Below are 14039 nucleotides of genomic sequence, written 5' to 3'. Positions count from 1 at the left end.
TCAGTGACCACAGCAGCTTCTTCTGGACTCCTGTTTACCTACAGAGGGTCTGCACCCTGATGTGTCTGAGGGATAAGGAATGGGCTAAAGTGTCCATACTGAGAATGTGAATAAACATTACCCACACCTGGATGACAATGCTTACCAGATGGCACCCTTAGTGGCTCACAGTCTGCCAATGAAACTCCCCTCCGATTTGTACCAGCACCTCTGATAGGCCATAGAGAAAGGGGACTCCAAATGCAAGTAGCTGGCACATGAAAAAGGAGTCCAAAGGGTTTTGGGCCACCTGATGCCCAAATGAAGAAATGTTGTTTTGGAGGTGCTGGCTCATCCCCTTGGCCTTGTCACAGAGGCCGAGAGAGTGACGCGCCACCCAGCCAAACAAGGAAGTGAGGCTACCTGGAGTTCTCTCAGCCGAGCTGGTGATGGTACTGGCCCGTCCATTTGTGTCTGCAGTGGGGCCATCCTGCAGGTGTCCTCTGGCCTCCTGGAAGAGTCCATAAGAAAGAGAAGATTGACTCTTACTGAAGCCCTCAGGTATCAGGAGGCAATGACAATCTGAATGGTTTGTCTATCTCTGTCAACCAAGAGTTGTACACCTCACACAGTCTTTCTTTAAAGAAACAAGGACATATTCACATAGAAGTTGCTAGAAGTCAAGGCCTAGATCCACCCAAGTACAGTCATCTCTCGGTATGCTGAACTGGTTCCAGGACCCTCTCAGATTCTGAAATCTATAGATAATCAAGTCCCTTAAAATGGCATTTGCACATAACTTACATAATCCTCCCATGTACTTTAAATCACTTCTAGATAATTTATAATACTTAATACAATGTAAATGCTATAGGAATAGCTGTTATACTATATTGTTTAGGGATTAATGACAAGAAAAAGAGTCTGTTCATGTTTGGTATAGAAGCAATTTTTTTTTCCTTTTATTTTCCATCCATGGAAACCTGTGGACACAGAGGGCCAACTGTATACCTTTTCCCACTAGTCCCTCTGCAGGCAAAAGAAGCCTCTCAAAGCAGCAGTAATCAGCCTGCATGCTGACAAGGTGCTGTCCATGCAGTGGAGGGATTACTCAGGTCACCTTGACAAAGAAAAGTAGAGGGACCATGCTAAGAAAGAAGGGAAAGAAAGAAAGAAAGGAAGGAAGGAAGGAAGGAAGGAAGGAAGGAAGGAAGGAAGGAAGGGAGGGAGGAAGGAAGGGAGGAAGGGAGGAAGGAAGGGAGGAAGGAAGGGAGGAAGGAAGGAAGGGAGGAAGGAAGGAAGGAAGGAAGGAAGGAAGGACAGACGAATGAACAAACTTAGACAAGTAACTTGTAGAACAAGGGTATTAAAGGGGCCAACAGGCAGAGCAGGTTGCAGTCAATTCCCTTCTGGCATGAAGAGCAGGGATTGGTTCTGGCTCTCATTTGCTCTCAGATGTCCTAGGGTAGGGCTAAAGAAACGGAAGGAACTCTTCCTTAGGATGCCTCTTCTCTCACTACTGTCTCTCTCGATGAGAGCTCTAATTATATGAAAAAGGAATAGGACGTTATCCTCAGCAGTAGGGTATTCTCCTTTCAGAAAGAGGCTTATTTACAAAGGCCGAGTGAACAGAAAGGAGGATCAGTATAATTCCTCAAGTTCAACTCAGGTGGTGGATATAACATTACCTTAGGGAAGTACAACATCAGACTGAAGGGCTGCTTTCCTCCCCAAACTGAATGCAACCACGTCTTGGGCTACTACAGGACAGGCAATGTTCCAATGACATTGCCCTGCCTTGCCATCAAGCAAGCCCTGCTGGCCCTACCCTGAACCACAACCACACTGGTGTGTCACCCACTGCTTCTCTCCCGCTTACAGGAAGGATTTCCATTACCTTTCCAGACAAAGGAGCCACAGCTGGCCTCTTCCTTTGCGCGTAGCCAGACAGTCGATAACAGTAGTGTGGTTTACAGTAGAATTTACCTGCAGACAGCAAGAAGCAGGGGAAAAGGGAGTTAGCAAGACTCTGTAATTCTGAACTTGACTTGCTGGTCTTGGCACACCCCTGTCCATCTCCTCCAGCCACAGGATGTTGTCACCACCACTCTAACCCTTTCCCAGGCCCAGTTTTCTTACTCAGGGAAGCCAATCCCTCCCTCTAAACTTCGATTTCAGTCCTCCTCTCCCCTGTGCCTGAAGTGGGTGAGCCCTTTCCTTTGGGTATGTGAAGGCCATTGAGCCATCACCCAATCAGTGCCCAGAGCAAAGATGGGAGGCTTGCATGGCAGGGCCAGCTAACAAAGTGGCAGTGTATAAAGAACAAAGATGTGGTCACATGAAAGCTGGGAGTAGCATTTCTGGGGAAAGCTAGGATGAATACAAGTGCTGGGTGGAGGCGTGAAGGCTGCAGGAGCTGGGGCAGCACTGGCATTCACTCTGATGGGTCTACTTCTACCCCTTCCCTCTCCTACAACCATAGATCCTGTCTTCTTCACCCACTAGCCAGCACAATTCTGCTTTTGTGAGTTCTGGCCACCAATAAATACGATAGGATAAAGTGTATTAGTACTTGGATCATACACAAGTTATTTGGTCTGTTTATATATCATTCTGTAAGAAATACTTCTGTCAGAAATAGCTTTCCCTCCTCCCTGAGATTCTGATGGGGGCTATCAATCATGTGGTCTAACATTACCCACCACAGAAGTAGATATATGATCAGGGTGGTCAACCAGACTACTACCTCCCACCATCCTCCCCAGGATACAAGCCCTAGGAATTAGTGTGTGACTGAGGCTAACCAGGGCTATAACCAGCAAACAGGTGAAGAACAGGCAGCCCTTCTCTGATGCTGTTATCTGTAAGGAAGACATAAATTTAAAGCTTATTTTTGAATCTGACTTGGTTTTCTATTACTTATAACCAAGAGTCTTGTTTATTAAAGTATGAGAAAACTACCACCAATTATTGTTACTTTCATTTCTTTCTTACATTTTTTCTTATGTTGATTTGTATGTTTTAAATTTTTTTTTTTTGGTACTAAAGTAGAAACCTAGATCTGAAAATACAATTCAATGGAACTCGATTGAATCCTCATGGAACCTTCCTTGGTATTCTAAATTTAAAAAGAAGTTTCAGAAATGAGTCTCACAAGCCTAACCAAAAGGTAATTTCCAAGAAAACTCCAGGAAACTCTTTTCTCCAGGAAGACAGCACAACATTATGTGAAAAGCATGAGCTCTGAAATCAGATCTCAGCTCAAATAGTATATCAACCACTCAACAGTTATATATATTTAGCCTGTTGGAACGACTTCTTCAGTATGAAATGAACATTATACTTATCTCATAGGTTGAGATAATTAAGATATCACATGTCTTGAGTTTCAGGTGCTCAATTAATATATCTTCTTAAACCCTTTTCCAAACCTAATAGCATTTTTTGCTTTTTTAGATTAGTAAGAGATAATTCTTATCTAACACTTACCATGTGTCAGGAACTATTTTAACTGTTTTACATCTATTGATTCATTTACTCCTCAACCCAATGAGGTAGGTACCATTATTATCCACCTTTTCCCAGCTAAGGCACAGAAAGACACTTGAGCAATCTGCCCAAGTGTCCCATAGTCAGTAAATCTCAGAGACAGAATTTGAATCTCGGAAGTTGGCTCCAGAGCCTTTTACTTTTAGCCACTATGCTATGATGCCTATCTCAATTAGTAAACACAACCGGAATAATGTTATAAGTCAGCTAAAAATGACGGTTTTCACAGATAATCTAAATTAAGCAATCTTGATAAATAGGTGAGTGTCTAGAAAAGAGAAACATAGCAAACAGATGCCCATCAGGCAAGCTTAAGGTAAACTGGGTCATTTACCCATTTACTCAACAACTTACTGAGTGCTCTTAAGTAATAAGTACAATCTAAACACTGAAGAACCTCCAGCCAAGGCAGAGGTTCTCTGTTTGGATGGGGCAGATGGTACATGAATGAGCATAAGGAAGTAGTGAGGGCCATGTGGAGAAGTCAAATGGGGGTATGAGGGGCTAGAGGTCTGGGAAGGCCTTTGAGGTGGGGACATGTGGAGATAGCAAGGCCAAGAAGCTACCCTGTGAAGACTCAGGAGTGTATTCCAGAAAAGACAGGGCAATGGCCCAAGGCAGCAATGGTTTTATCATGTTTATGGGAAAGAGACCACTGTGAAAGGGATACAGTGAGCTGGGGGCAGGTGACAGCTGAAGGCTGGGGGCAGACATGCTAAGTTCTCTCACTCAAGAAAAGACTACATTTTATTTGCACTGCAGTGGGTAGTAAGACAAGAAATGGGATTGGTGAGATCTGATTAACACCTTTTGAAGATCCCTTGGGTTGCTCTGTGGAAGCAGACTAAAGGGGCAATTGTAGAGGCAGGGAGAGCAATGGCCCAGGGAGAAGATGCCCAGGTGGCACCAGCAGTAATGGCAAGTAGCAGATAAGACTTGTCACTCCTGGGGAGAACATCACACATCCTTGGCAGAGAATCTGTTTTCCCTCCTCAAAATGATATGGAACAAGATACTATCTAATTTAGAGTCCTGGTCTTACGAGTTGGCAGCAATTGAAAATGAGCTAGCATTTGGCAAAGGAAAGAGTAGCTTGATTTGGGGCAGTTTCCCTTAAAAAAAAGCTGAAGGGCAGATTCAACAGCAACAAGGGCAAATCACAGACATCTCTTTTGAGTACATGAATCTTGGTTTATCAGTTTGGAGTTGATGAAGGACCTGGGGCCACTAATCCCTAAATCTCTGCTCTGGAATGGATCTCAGAGGTCATTTAGTACAAACCAATACTTAATAGCCATGTAAACTTGGATAAGCAACTTATAACTTCTGTGAACTTGATTTCCAACTGGCAAAATTACAATTAAAAAATAGCAACCTCATGGGGTTGTGAGAATGAAAGGATGTGCTATGTGTTAAAGGACCTGGCACAATGCCTGAGTTATTTCTTTTTTCCCCCAAGTTATAATTTCTCTGGATTTTCCTTATCTCAGATTCCTCACTCAATAACCTGGGTGAAGAATAGGCTAAAACTTTAGTATGCCCCTAAAATTTAATTTCATTTTCTAGTCTGCCTGTCCCCTGACAGATGAGAAGGAATCCTCAGAAGTGGCTAAGTTGATGAAAATTCTATCTAGGTTAAGTTTTGGTGAGCTGTCCTCCCTCTTTGTTATCTAGAGTAATGCTCTTGGCAGGCTAGCTTCACCTGTGCCAGCTAACAGCTACTGCCATCAGGGCACTTGTCCTTTTGCCTGTAAAGTCATCTTCTCCTCTGCTAGCCAATTCCCATTCCTCTCATATGCATTACCTAAGGTTGGTTAAGTCATTCCAAACTGCTGTTGAACATCATCAATTTTCTCTTTCTCTGAACTTAATCTATGCTATTCACTATGTGACCTGGCCCTTAACCACACATTCTTACTCTGTAAGCTTTGCTTTCTGTGTCTTGTCTCATCAGTCCCCTCAGAATGTGCTACTATTTGGATCTTAAGTGTCCTCCAAAGGTCCATGAGGCTTATTTCCCAGGGTGGTGCTATTGGGAGGTGGTGGAACCTTTAAGAAGTGGGGTCTCATGGGAGGTTGTTAGATCATTGGGGGGTGGAGGAGATGTCCCCAAGAAGGGATTGTGGACCCCCAGTTCCTTCTCTTGTTGTGGTTTTTTGGCAATGAGGCGAGCAAATCTGCTCCACAGAATGCTCTTGCCATAATGTACTGCATTTTCATAGGGTCAATTGGTCATAAAATGAAACCTTCAAAACTGTGAGCCAAAATAAACATTTTTTATAAGTTGATTATATCAGGATTTTTGTTAAAGCAATGGAAAGCGGACTAAAAGTATAAGCTACTGGAGGCACATTTGTGCTTTTTCCATATCCTCAAGAGAATGGAGCAAAGATGAGTACATATCCACAGATGAAATAATCTATGGACACACTGGCTGGACCCTGAGGGATCTTCCTTTCAGGCATCTTCCAAGGTAAAAGGTAACTAAAATAACCTAACTACTAAGGACAATTACAAGACATCGGGTGGGCTCCATCTGCCAACCACCATCCCTGGAATCAAAAGTGTCATCCAGGGCAGGGGTGTGGGAAAAGTACAACAGAAATAATGAACTGTATTTATAGAAATTTATTTTCCTTACCTGAGTTTTAATTCTTCCCTAACTAAATAGGGTGCCTTACTTTTTTTTTTTTTTTTGGTACTAGGGATTGAACCCAGTGGGACTTAACCACTAAGCCACATTCCCAGTCCTTTTTATATTTTATTTTGTGACAGGGTCTCACTAAGTTGCCGAGGTTGTCTCTGAACTTGTAATCCTCCTGCCTCAGCCTCCTCAGCATGTGCCACTGCACCCAGCTTGGATAGTACCTTTTTTTTTTTTTTTTGGGGGGGGGTGGTGTTCCTTACTGACACAGTTAAGAGGAGCAGGTGCCATAACAATAAGAGAGATAGTAGCCTTTCTGCTTCTTCTTTTTTTTTTTTTTTGGTGGTGCTGGGGATTGAATTCAGGGCCTTACACATGTTAGGCAAGTGTTGTACCACTGAGCTACATCCCCAGCTCAAGAGTTAGCCTTTTTCTTTTTTTTTTTTTTAAGTTGTAGATGGACACAATACATTTATTTATATTTTTTAAATGTGGTGCTGGGGATTGAACCCAGTGCCTCACATATGCTATGCAAACACTCTACCCCGGCCCCAAGAGTTAGCCTTTCTTAATTCACTACTTTGGGATTGATCCTTTTTTGCTCCTTTTGGCACAGTTGCCTGTTTATTCACTATTAGGAAAACTGAGATAACTGGAGTGACCGTCCTAATTTATGGGGCCCTTCTGTATTACATTACCTTGAAATCTTCTCAATCAAGAAATTAACTATCAATGTAACAGATTTAATGCCAACTCATGAATTCTAGTAATCTAGGTCTCTTTGGTAATTCTGAACCAGTAAAAGTGCCTCCCACAAAGTTCCTTCAGCACCCTATAGGAGTGAATGCAGGGCTCATCATTGCCTCACTGACCCATTTCCATTAACCTTCGGGGTCTTCAGATTACAGGTGGCCAGCCTATCTCTATCATTCTCTGTGAACTGTCTGCACACTTCTCCACCTTCCATTGGCCAAGGTCTTTCCATTGTAAAAATAGTCAGTGTCACAGTAAATCAGATTTAGGTCCTGGGCAATGAGCTACCCATTCCTCAGGCACTGGCAAGAAGATGCTGATGCCAGAGTGAGGCAGCAATATTAGGCATATTTCAGTCAGCTCCCAGGGGCAGAAGCTCGAGTATCCAGGGGACAGTGATCTATTTATTTGCTGTCATTATCTGTAGGCAAGAAGTGTGATTTCTACATACCTGTTGACCCCACTACCAGAAGACAACAGGGCTTTTCTGTACTTTGTCCTTGAGATCCCATCATGAGGTAAAAATCAAGGGAATCAAGAGAACTGATTTAGGTAAATGCATGCCATTCTCATTACCATAATTACTGACTAACACTATGATATAGCCTGGTGACTTCAAAAAAACATTCATAAGAAAGAGTTTCAGATAAAAAAAACAAATAATGGAGGGAAAGGGGTGGGAAGAGCTAAGGTTCCTAGAAGATCAAACAGATAAAAGAATAACTCAAGCTCAGTTTCTAAGTATAGGCTGAGGTGCAGATGAACTCACCATCCTCGATGTCATAGGCATAGGCTGAGAGGCGCAGGGTGGTGGCACAATAGTCGCATTTAAAACAGCTCCGGTGGAAGAACTTGCCCTCTGCACTCAATCTCTCCATCACATAGACCCGCTTCTGGCAGAAATAGCACGTGTCGCTGCCTCCCAAGTTCTGTGGGAACTCCTTCTTTATGGAGCCCTGGGGGAGAGGGGAGGGAAGGAAGGAATTAGGGCAAGGCCTCTGTCTCCCCTCCTGGAGCTGCACAATCCCTCTTCAGGTGAAGTTGATTCTTGCCAGGTGCTTTTATTTGGAGATAGACTCCAAGTATTAAATGGCTACATTTGGTCTGGCTTTTGTCTCTCGGGAAGAGCAGCAGCACTCTTGCAGTAGCTATAACACACAAGTCCCTCCCAAGAGCCCTCAGTATAAGGTGAGGCCTGAATCAGGGTTAATCAACAACCAAAATTTGCTTCTGATGAAGGATCCAAGTTTACAGAGTTTCCTAACAATCAAACCAAATTATTCTGACAGAATTCTGTTTAGAGGAAAGTATCGGTATATACATATTCAGTGTTCACAGTATATGTGTGTGTGTGTGTGTGTGTGTGTGTGTGTGTGTGTGTGTGTGTAAAACGTCTGTACTATAGAGTGATCACTTTTAGAGGTACAAATGCTTTTCCACACAACATTCTAAACATCTACTGCAGCTCTAGAAATTCAGTTGTCAACTTCAGACAACCTCAAAAAATTATCACATGCCAATACAAGCAGCCATAGAAGTTTACTAAGCTTCTTAGAACAAACCAGGTTTGTTCACCATAGCAGTGTGAAGGCTAGCACCAGTGCCCTTGGGATATCTCTTACCAGTTCCTTCTTGTCTAGAAGGGTTTTGGGCTGCTCTTTCCTTTGAAGCTGATTGGCTATCTGCTCAGCCAATGAGCTCACTCCGCCCGTGTACATCTTTATATACTTCTATTGGTTGGAGATTATAGAATGACCAGAATGAAAGGAAATGAGAAGGAAAAAAAATTAAGAAGAAAAAAATATTTGAAGGTGTAAAACAATTACACAGTGCAGCAGCAAACCATGCCAACACAGTGCCCACAAGCAGGAAAACGGTGGTGAGTAAAACACTGTGTCAACATCTACTTGTGTGGGGTGGTGGTGGTCAACATAGAAAGGAGCAGCAGTTATGTGAAAGATGATCTTTCCACAAGGAGAACTTGGTCTTTCATGTCTTTTTTTGGGATTATATAGTTTCAGGCAGATGGGAAGTAACAGGCAGGATGGATGAGAACACAGACGACAGTAAGAAGGGCTTGTACCTTGGTGAATCGAATTACATACAGAGTTCAAGAAAATCAACTCCACAAAGGAGGTAGGATGCTCAGACTGAGCACCGTTTCAGAGTACAGGAGCGAGCCTGGTAGGTTATTTCCTCATTTAGAAAGAAGCCAAGCTCATTTTTGCAAATGACACTCCACTTGGGTCATCTACTGATGTCAAGAGTTCTGGTATTATTGGTGATAACCTTTATTTTCCTTGTTAGCACCTGACCCATATAGCACCTGTTATGAGCAATAGACATTCCTCAGTTCTGTTGCAGAAGCCTTCTCTGCCCATTTTCCCCACTGATATTTAAGGGGGGGCTTGAGAACAGCATAATGAGGTCCATATGATCCATCTAGGCACTACACTAAAGCCTTTTAGACTGGGTGGGGCATCTTAACCATACAATGCAGTCATGTAGACAAGTTTCTCAGTCCTGAGAGGTCAAAATATATTTCTAGTTCAGAAGGGATTATTTTAATAATATGAAAAGGTAAAAGAAAAAGAAAATACAACCAATTCAATCTTCTTCCTGGTGATGTTCAAGAAATAACAGGAGAAAAGTTTGTATTATAAGCCATTCTGCTCCCACCAAGGGCTGACACCAGGGCAGCCTAGTTTTGGAGCCTGTCCCTGGAAATGCAGTCAAAGTCTTGTTGGCAATCCTTTTGGGACTCCATGTCCAGGTCACTTTCCATGTGGTGTTGTACTGCTCTTTTCATGAATTATATGGAACAAGGGGGATCCCTGACAAATTCGAGGGGAGTGAATCTAATTGACTCAGAAACACAAAAGGAGCAATTATCTTGGAGAAGTCAACAACCCCCTTAGGAAGTGGTTTGAATAGACAAATATAAAGGAATGTGTAAGAGTTCTGGTATTATTGGTGATAACCTTTATCTGCCCCTGCTCAGCCATGGCATGTCCTGGGTTGGGCAGGGGCAAAGAGAAGTACTCTGAGGATGGGGAGGGAATTAATTAATGTAAATCTGGGAATAACAGAAGCATGAATGAGAAAACAATTCTTGACTGCTTAGTTCAGGGCTTAGCTGGAACTGAGGAATCATGTTTTCCAACTGAAAAATAAGGAGATTTCCAAGGATTGGAACCGTTTGCCTATTAATTTCACAGCTTATAACCATTAGTGATTAAGAAAAAACAAGTGGTTCTTAGATCTAAACCTTTAAATTAGGGACACTGGAGACACTTAGGCCTAGAATAGGCAGACACCAGGCAAAGTGGAGCAGATCATTAACAGAAAACTGCATTTTCTTCATTCTGTAGCAAACGAATATACACCAGATGTCAAACATGAGGCCAGGACACTGTGCAGCCCCTGGGCCCTTACTGTACAGTCAGAACCCTTCTCTGATGGCCAGAAACCATCACCCACAGCAGTTACAGCCTGGGGCTGCCCATGTGCAAAGGTGTTTGTTATATTCAATTCTCAGCAATGTGGTAGCACTCCCACCTCCCAGAGGTGAAAACTCAAGTTCTGTTTGTTTTTGGCAAGAAAAGCAGATGGTTTCCTTCTCCCTGCTCTTAAAAAACAGTCAAAGCATAGCAATCACTAGATTTACACTACTGCGCATCACACACATGCATATGATTCTGCACATATATACTGAAGAATCTAGACTAGCTCAAGAAAAGGAAGCACAAACAGAATGGGCAAAAAGACCCTCTAATCTCTGTATAAACTTCTCTATGGCTGGATCAGTGCCACTGTGGGAAATAACAGCATTCATTCCTCACATGATTATAGTTCAAGAGGCACTCGGAACACTGCAGATTCACTATTCTGCTTAAGTAATTTCATTACAATATGGTTCATACTTTGTAACACATGATTACAAAGACATGAAATTTAAAAAGTCAATGGCTAAAAAATGCTTATCATTATTATATATAGTTAAAATATAATCAAAGTAGGCTTACTTTGACAGACTTTGGCATGTTAAACACAGTTCAGTGAAAGCCAGTAGCCTCTTTAATTTAGTGTCTGCTGTAGCCCTCAAACACACAGACACACACCATTAGCTTTCTAAAGGAGAGAGGCCAAGGTTAAGGACCTTTGTACCCTTCCTCTGGAGAGAAGGCATGTGTGAAAGTGAAGTGAGCAGAGGCTGCAGAGGAAACATGGTTTTGCCAATTCTCAGACCATGCTACCTGTCGGAGGGAGTCGGAGGAGGGAGAGGCAGGGCGGTTGGAGGAGCGGAGACTAAGAGAAAGCTCCCACTGGTCAACAAAAAATCGACGAGAAGGTTCAGGTTCTGGCTATAAAATATAAGATGGAGGGAAAAAAATCAAATGAAAATGTTAAATTAAAAGTCATACCTCAAATAAGAAATTTTGACAGCTTTAGACCCTTCTACTCCAGACCTTTATCTAAAGAATATACATGAAAAATAAATATTTTTCAATCCCCAGTCAAAAAAAAAAAAAAAAAGAATTTTAGTTCCAGAAGCACAAGTGGTTCCCTAATCAAGGCTCCCATTTTGTTTTTTGCTTGTCCTTCTCCAATGCTTACAGTGAAGCTTGCTCTGAATATAATGGGCGATAATGCATCTTTGAATCCTAGTTGAAGGAGATATGCCATAAAGATATGTCCCTCTTCACAGGTAAGCCATCTGTGAAAACCTCATCTTTTCTGGTTTGGTATTCTTACTCCACCTATCTTCTAAGTGGGCAATTCTGCCAGCTGACTGGTAGTATAGGCAACGGCAGGTACTGCAAACATGTTCCTTGTCCCCTGCAGACAGTCCTCTCACTGGCCCATGTCATGTTTTCTCTTGGGTAAGGAAGGATCCTGCCACCATTCCATTATTCAATTAGCTGTCTAATTAACAAGCAAAAAACAAAAACAAAAACAAAAATGAAAAAAAAACAGTAACTATAGGGCTCTTTCTGTATGAAGGGCAGGAATAGTGCTTATCCTCCTTCTATAGCAAGTGCTTTGAGAAGCTCTGCTTGCCAACAAGGCCAGCCAAAACCCAAGCAATGATGAGGAGACAAGACTCAAAGTTCCCACATCTTCTGCAGACTGCACACAACACATATAGCAAAAATGAACCAGGGTTTTCCTCAGCAGTTGGCCCATACAGCTAGGAACTTCAGTCTCCAGAGTGAGGTGACTGAAAGTTAGCAAGTAATAACTATTTAGTTTCCAACCAGGTTCAGGGTGAAATATTTACAGGGTGTGAGGAACAAAGGTATTATCAGGGTAATAAAAGTTCTCTGCTCCTCCAGATCCACTGCACCCCCGACTTCAGTCAACATTCACTTCACAACAGTGTGGGTTAACAACATGGAATGGAAGTTATCTGGTGCCTAACTAGCCTAGCCTCTACTCCAGATATTCAGTCAGCTCCCTGGTCCTAAGCTCAGCACTCAAAGTGGAGTCAGCAACACAGGCCCCCAGGGGAGTTGGGGATGGTCTCTGTGAAAGAGTACAAGTACCACTCACCAAAAGGTAAAAGGACTGAATATTCCCCTAGTATGACAAACAGACAGAACTAATGGAGGAGCAATAGGAATTGAAAGTGAGGAGTGTACACACAGTAATGGAGCAGTGGATAGAAAGTCTTGGAAAAACGTTAAGTGTTGTCCCTCCAAAGTATCTAGAATAGGCCCTGAACTGAGGAATCCAGATACTAGTTCCTACGGAAAAACAAAAAATATTCCCACACACCTATTGTCTCCTGAGCTCAAAACCTACCTCTTCCCCTCGGCACTGCAACTCTAGACGCTTCAGAATTGTTTCTCCTGGTCAGTCTCTTCTTTTACTCAACACACTTCCCTTTCTTCTTCTTTTATGTGTTGATTAAAAATTATCAGCACCTCATTCCCCAAAATGCCCTACTCAATGAAAATGCCCACTTTTCTTTTTAAGAGATGTACGGTATAGCCTGGGAAGAAGATTGGGCACACACAGTGTTTGTGGGAGAAGGCAGACCCAATAAGCATTAACAAAATAAGGCCTGGCCACACTGAGAAGATGCAAGGGACAGCCCTTCACCTTGATCCCATCTCTTCTCCCTAACCCAGTACCCCATCTGGATAGCACACAGCTGCCTGATGGTAGTCTGGTGAGAGGGCACAGGAAGAGAGTGCTATGGTTAGTTTCCTAACAGATCTGAGAAGTAACCTGATTTACTACTTAGTCATAATTGCATTTTTTCAGAAAGGATAGGCAGAGGGGGAGGTAAAAATAATATAAAGGGCTTATGTGAGATTAGCAACTACAGATAACCTACTCTAGCTGTAAAGCTATCCCCATCTGGAGATCTTTTTTGAGGAGAGGAATAACAACAGAAAAAGTCTCATAAAATAAGCAGAACTCTTCAACTGGTCAACTATGCTACTCAATAAATTGACAGCCAGTTGCAATCAGTGATTCCTCTCCTCAGTTTTTCAAAAAAGACCAGCTGAAACTTTTCACTATACATACTCATCTTGTCATCACCTTCTTTCCCCATATCCTTTTTTGATAAAGCCCTACACTGGCAAAGAGCATTTGCTCTCTTAGTATTTCTACTTCAAGATCCAAAACTGTCAAAAGTCACCTGCTTACTTACCTATATCTTTCTCCTGAGAAGCTATCCCTGACAGTCAATGCTGTTCTCCCATTAGCATATATTTTGGGGATAAAGGTAGTATGGTCTTGAAATGGGAAAGGTGGACAGAATTAGAAAGTCATTAAAGCCCTTTACGATAACATAAGTACTTAGGATTAGCATCCAGCGTGAATGATGGGCAATGAATGCTATTTGCATGGGTTGACATTGTTAGCAAAAAGAATTCTGGCTCTTGGCTGGGTGACAAATGTGCAAAAAGCAAGGGGAAAGAGGACCATCTTCCATGCCCCCTTCCCATTGCCCCACCATACAGCGTGCCCCATCTGTTTGGCTCTCAGCATCCCATGCCACGGTTTCATGCTCTTTTACCCTTTCATGGCGGGGACTCTGCTTGCCACGGCTGTCAGCATCAAGATCCCTGTATGTCTGTTGGCAACAAAGTAGAAACTT

The 14039-nt window shown here is 42.6% G+C and overlaps 1 protein-coding gene across 15 annotated transcripts in view; it reads right to left on the bottom strand.

Moving 5' to 3' along the window:
* The window catches only part of Mical3 (microtubule associated monooxygenase, calponin and LIM domain containing 3), a 194980-nt gene that overhangs the window by 78100 nt on the left and 102841 nt on the right, over positions 1-14039 (bottom strand). For 11 of the 15 annotated variants that reach the window (XR_007108323.1, XM_047549517.1, XM_047549504.1 and 8 more), the window contains exons 19-24: positions 13959-14015; positions 11182-11289; positions 8548-8655; positions 7695-7881; positions 1877-1965; positions 403-490 (exon numbers count right to left, since the gene is read on the bottom strand). Coding sequence is in view for 14 of the 15 variants with exons in the window: in XM_047549517.1 (XP_047405473.1) it covers positions 403-490; positions 1877-1965; positions 7695-7881; positions 8548-8655; positions 11182-11289; positions 13959-14015 (637 nt within the window). In the remaining variant the exon portion in view is untranslated. Of the gene's footprint in view, positions 1-402; positions 491-1876; positions 1966-7694; positions 7882-8547; positions 8656-11181; positions 11290-13589; positions 13675-13958; positions 14016-14039 lie in introns of those variants that run through there. The other 4 variants (XM_047549515.1, XM_047549516.1, XM_047549512.1 and 1 more) reach the window with 3 other exon arrangements.

This window comes from Sciurus carolinensis, chromosome 4 (assembly GCF_902686445.1).
Source record: "Sciurus carolinensis chromosome 4, mSciCar1.2, whole genome shotgun sequence".
Taxonomy (NCBI): domain Eukaryota; kingdom Metazoa; phylum Chordata; class Mammalia; order Rodentia; family Sciuridae; genus Sciurus; species Sciurus carolinensis.
The sequence above is the reverse complement of the archived record's forward strand: the minus strand, read 5'-3'. Positions and strand labels throughout refer to the sequence as shown.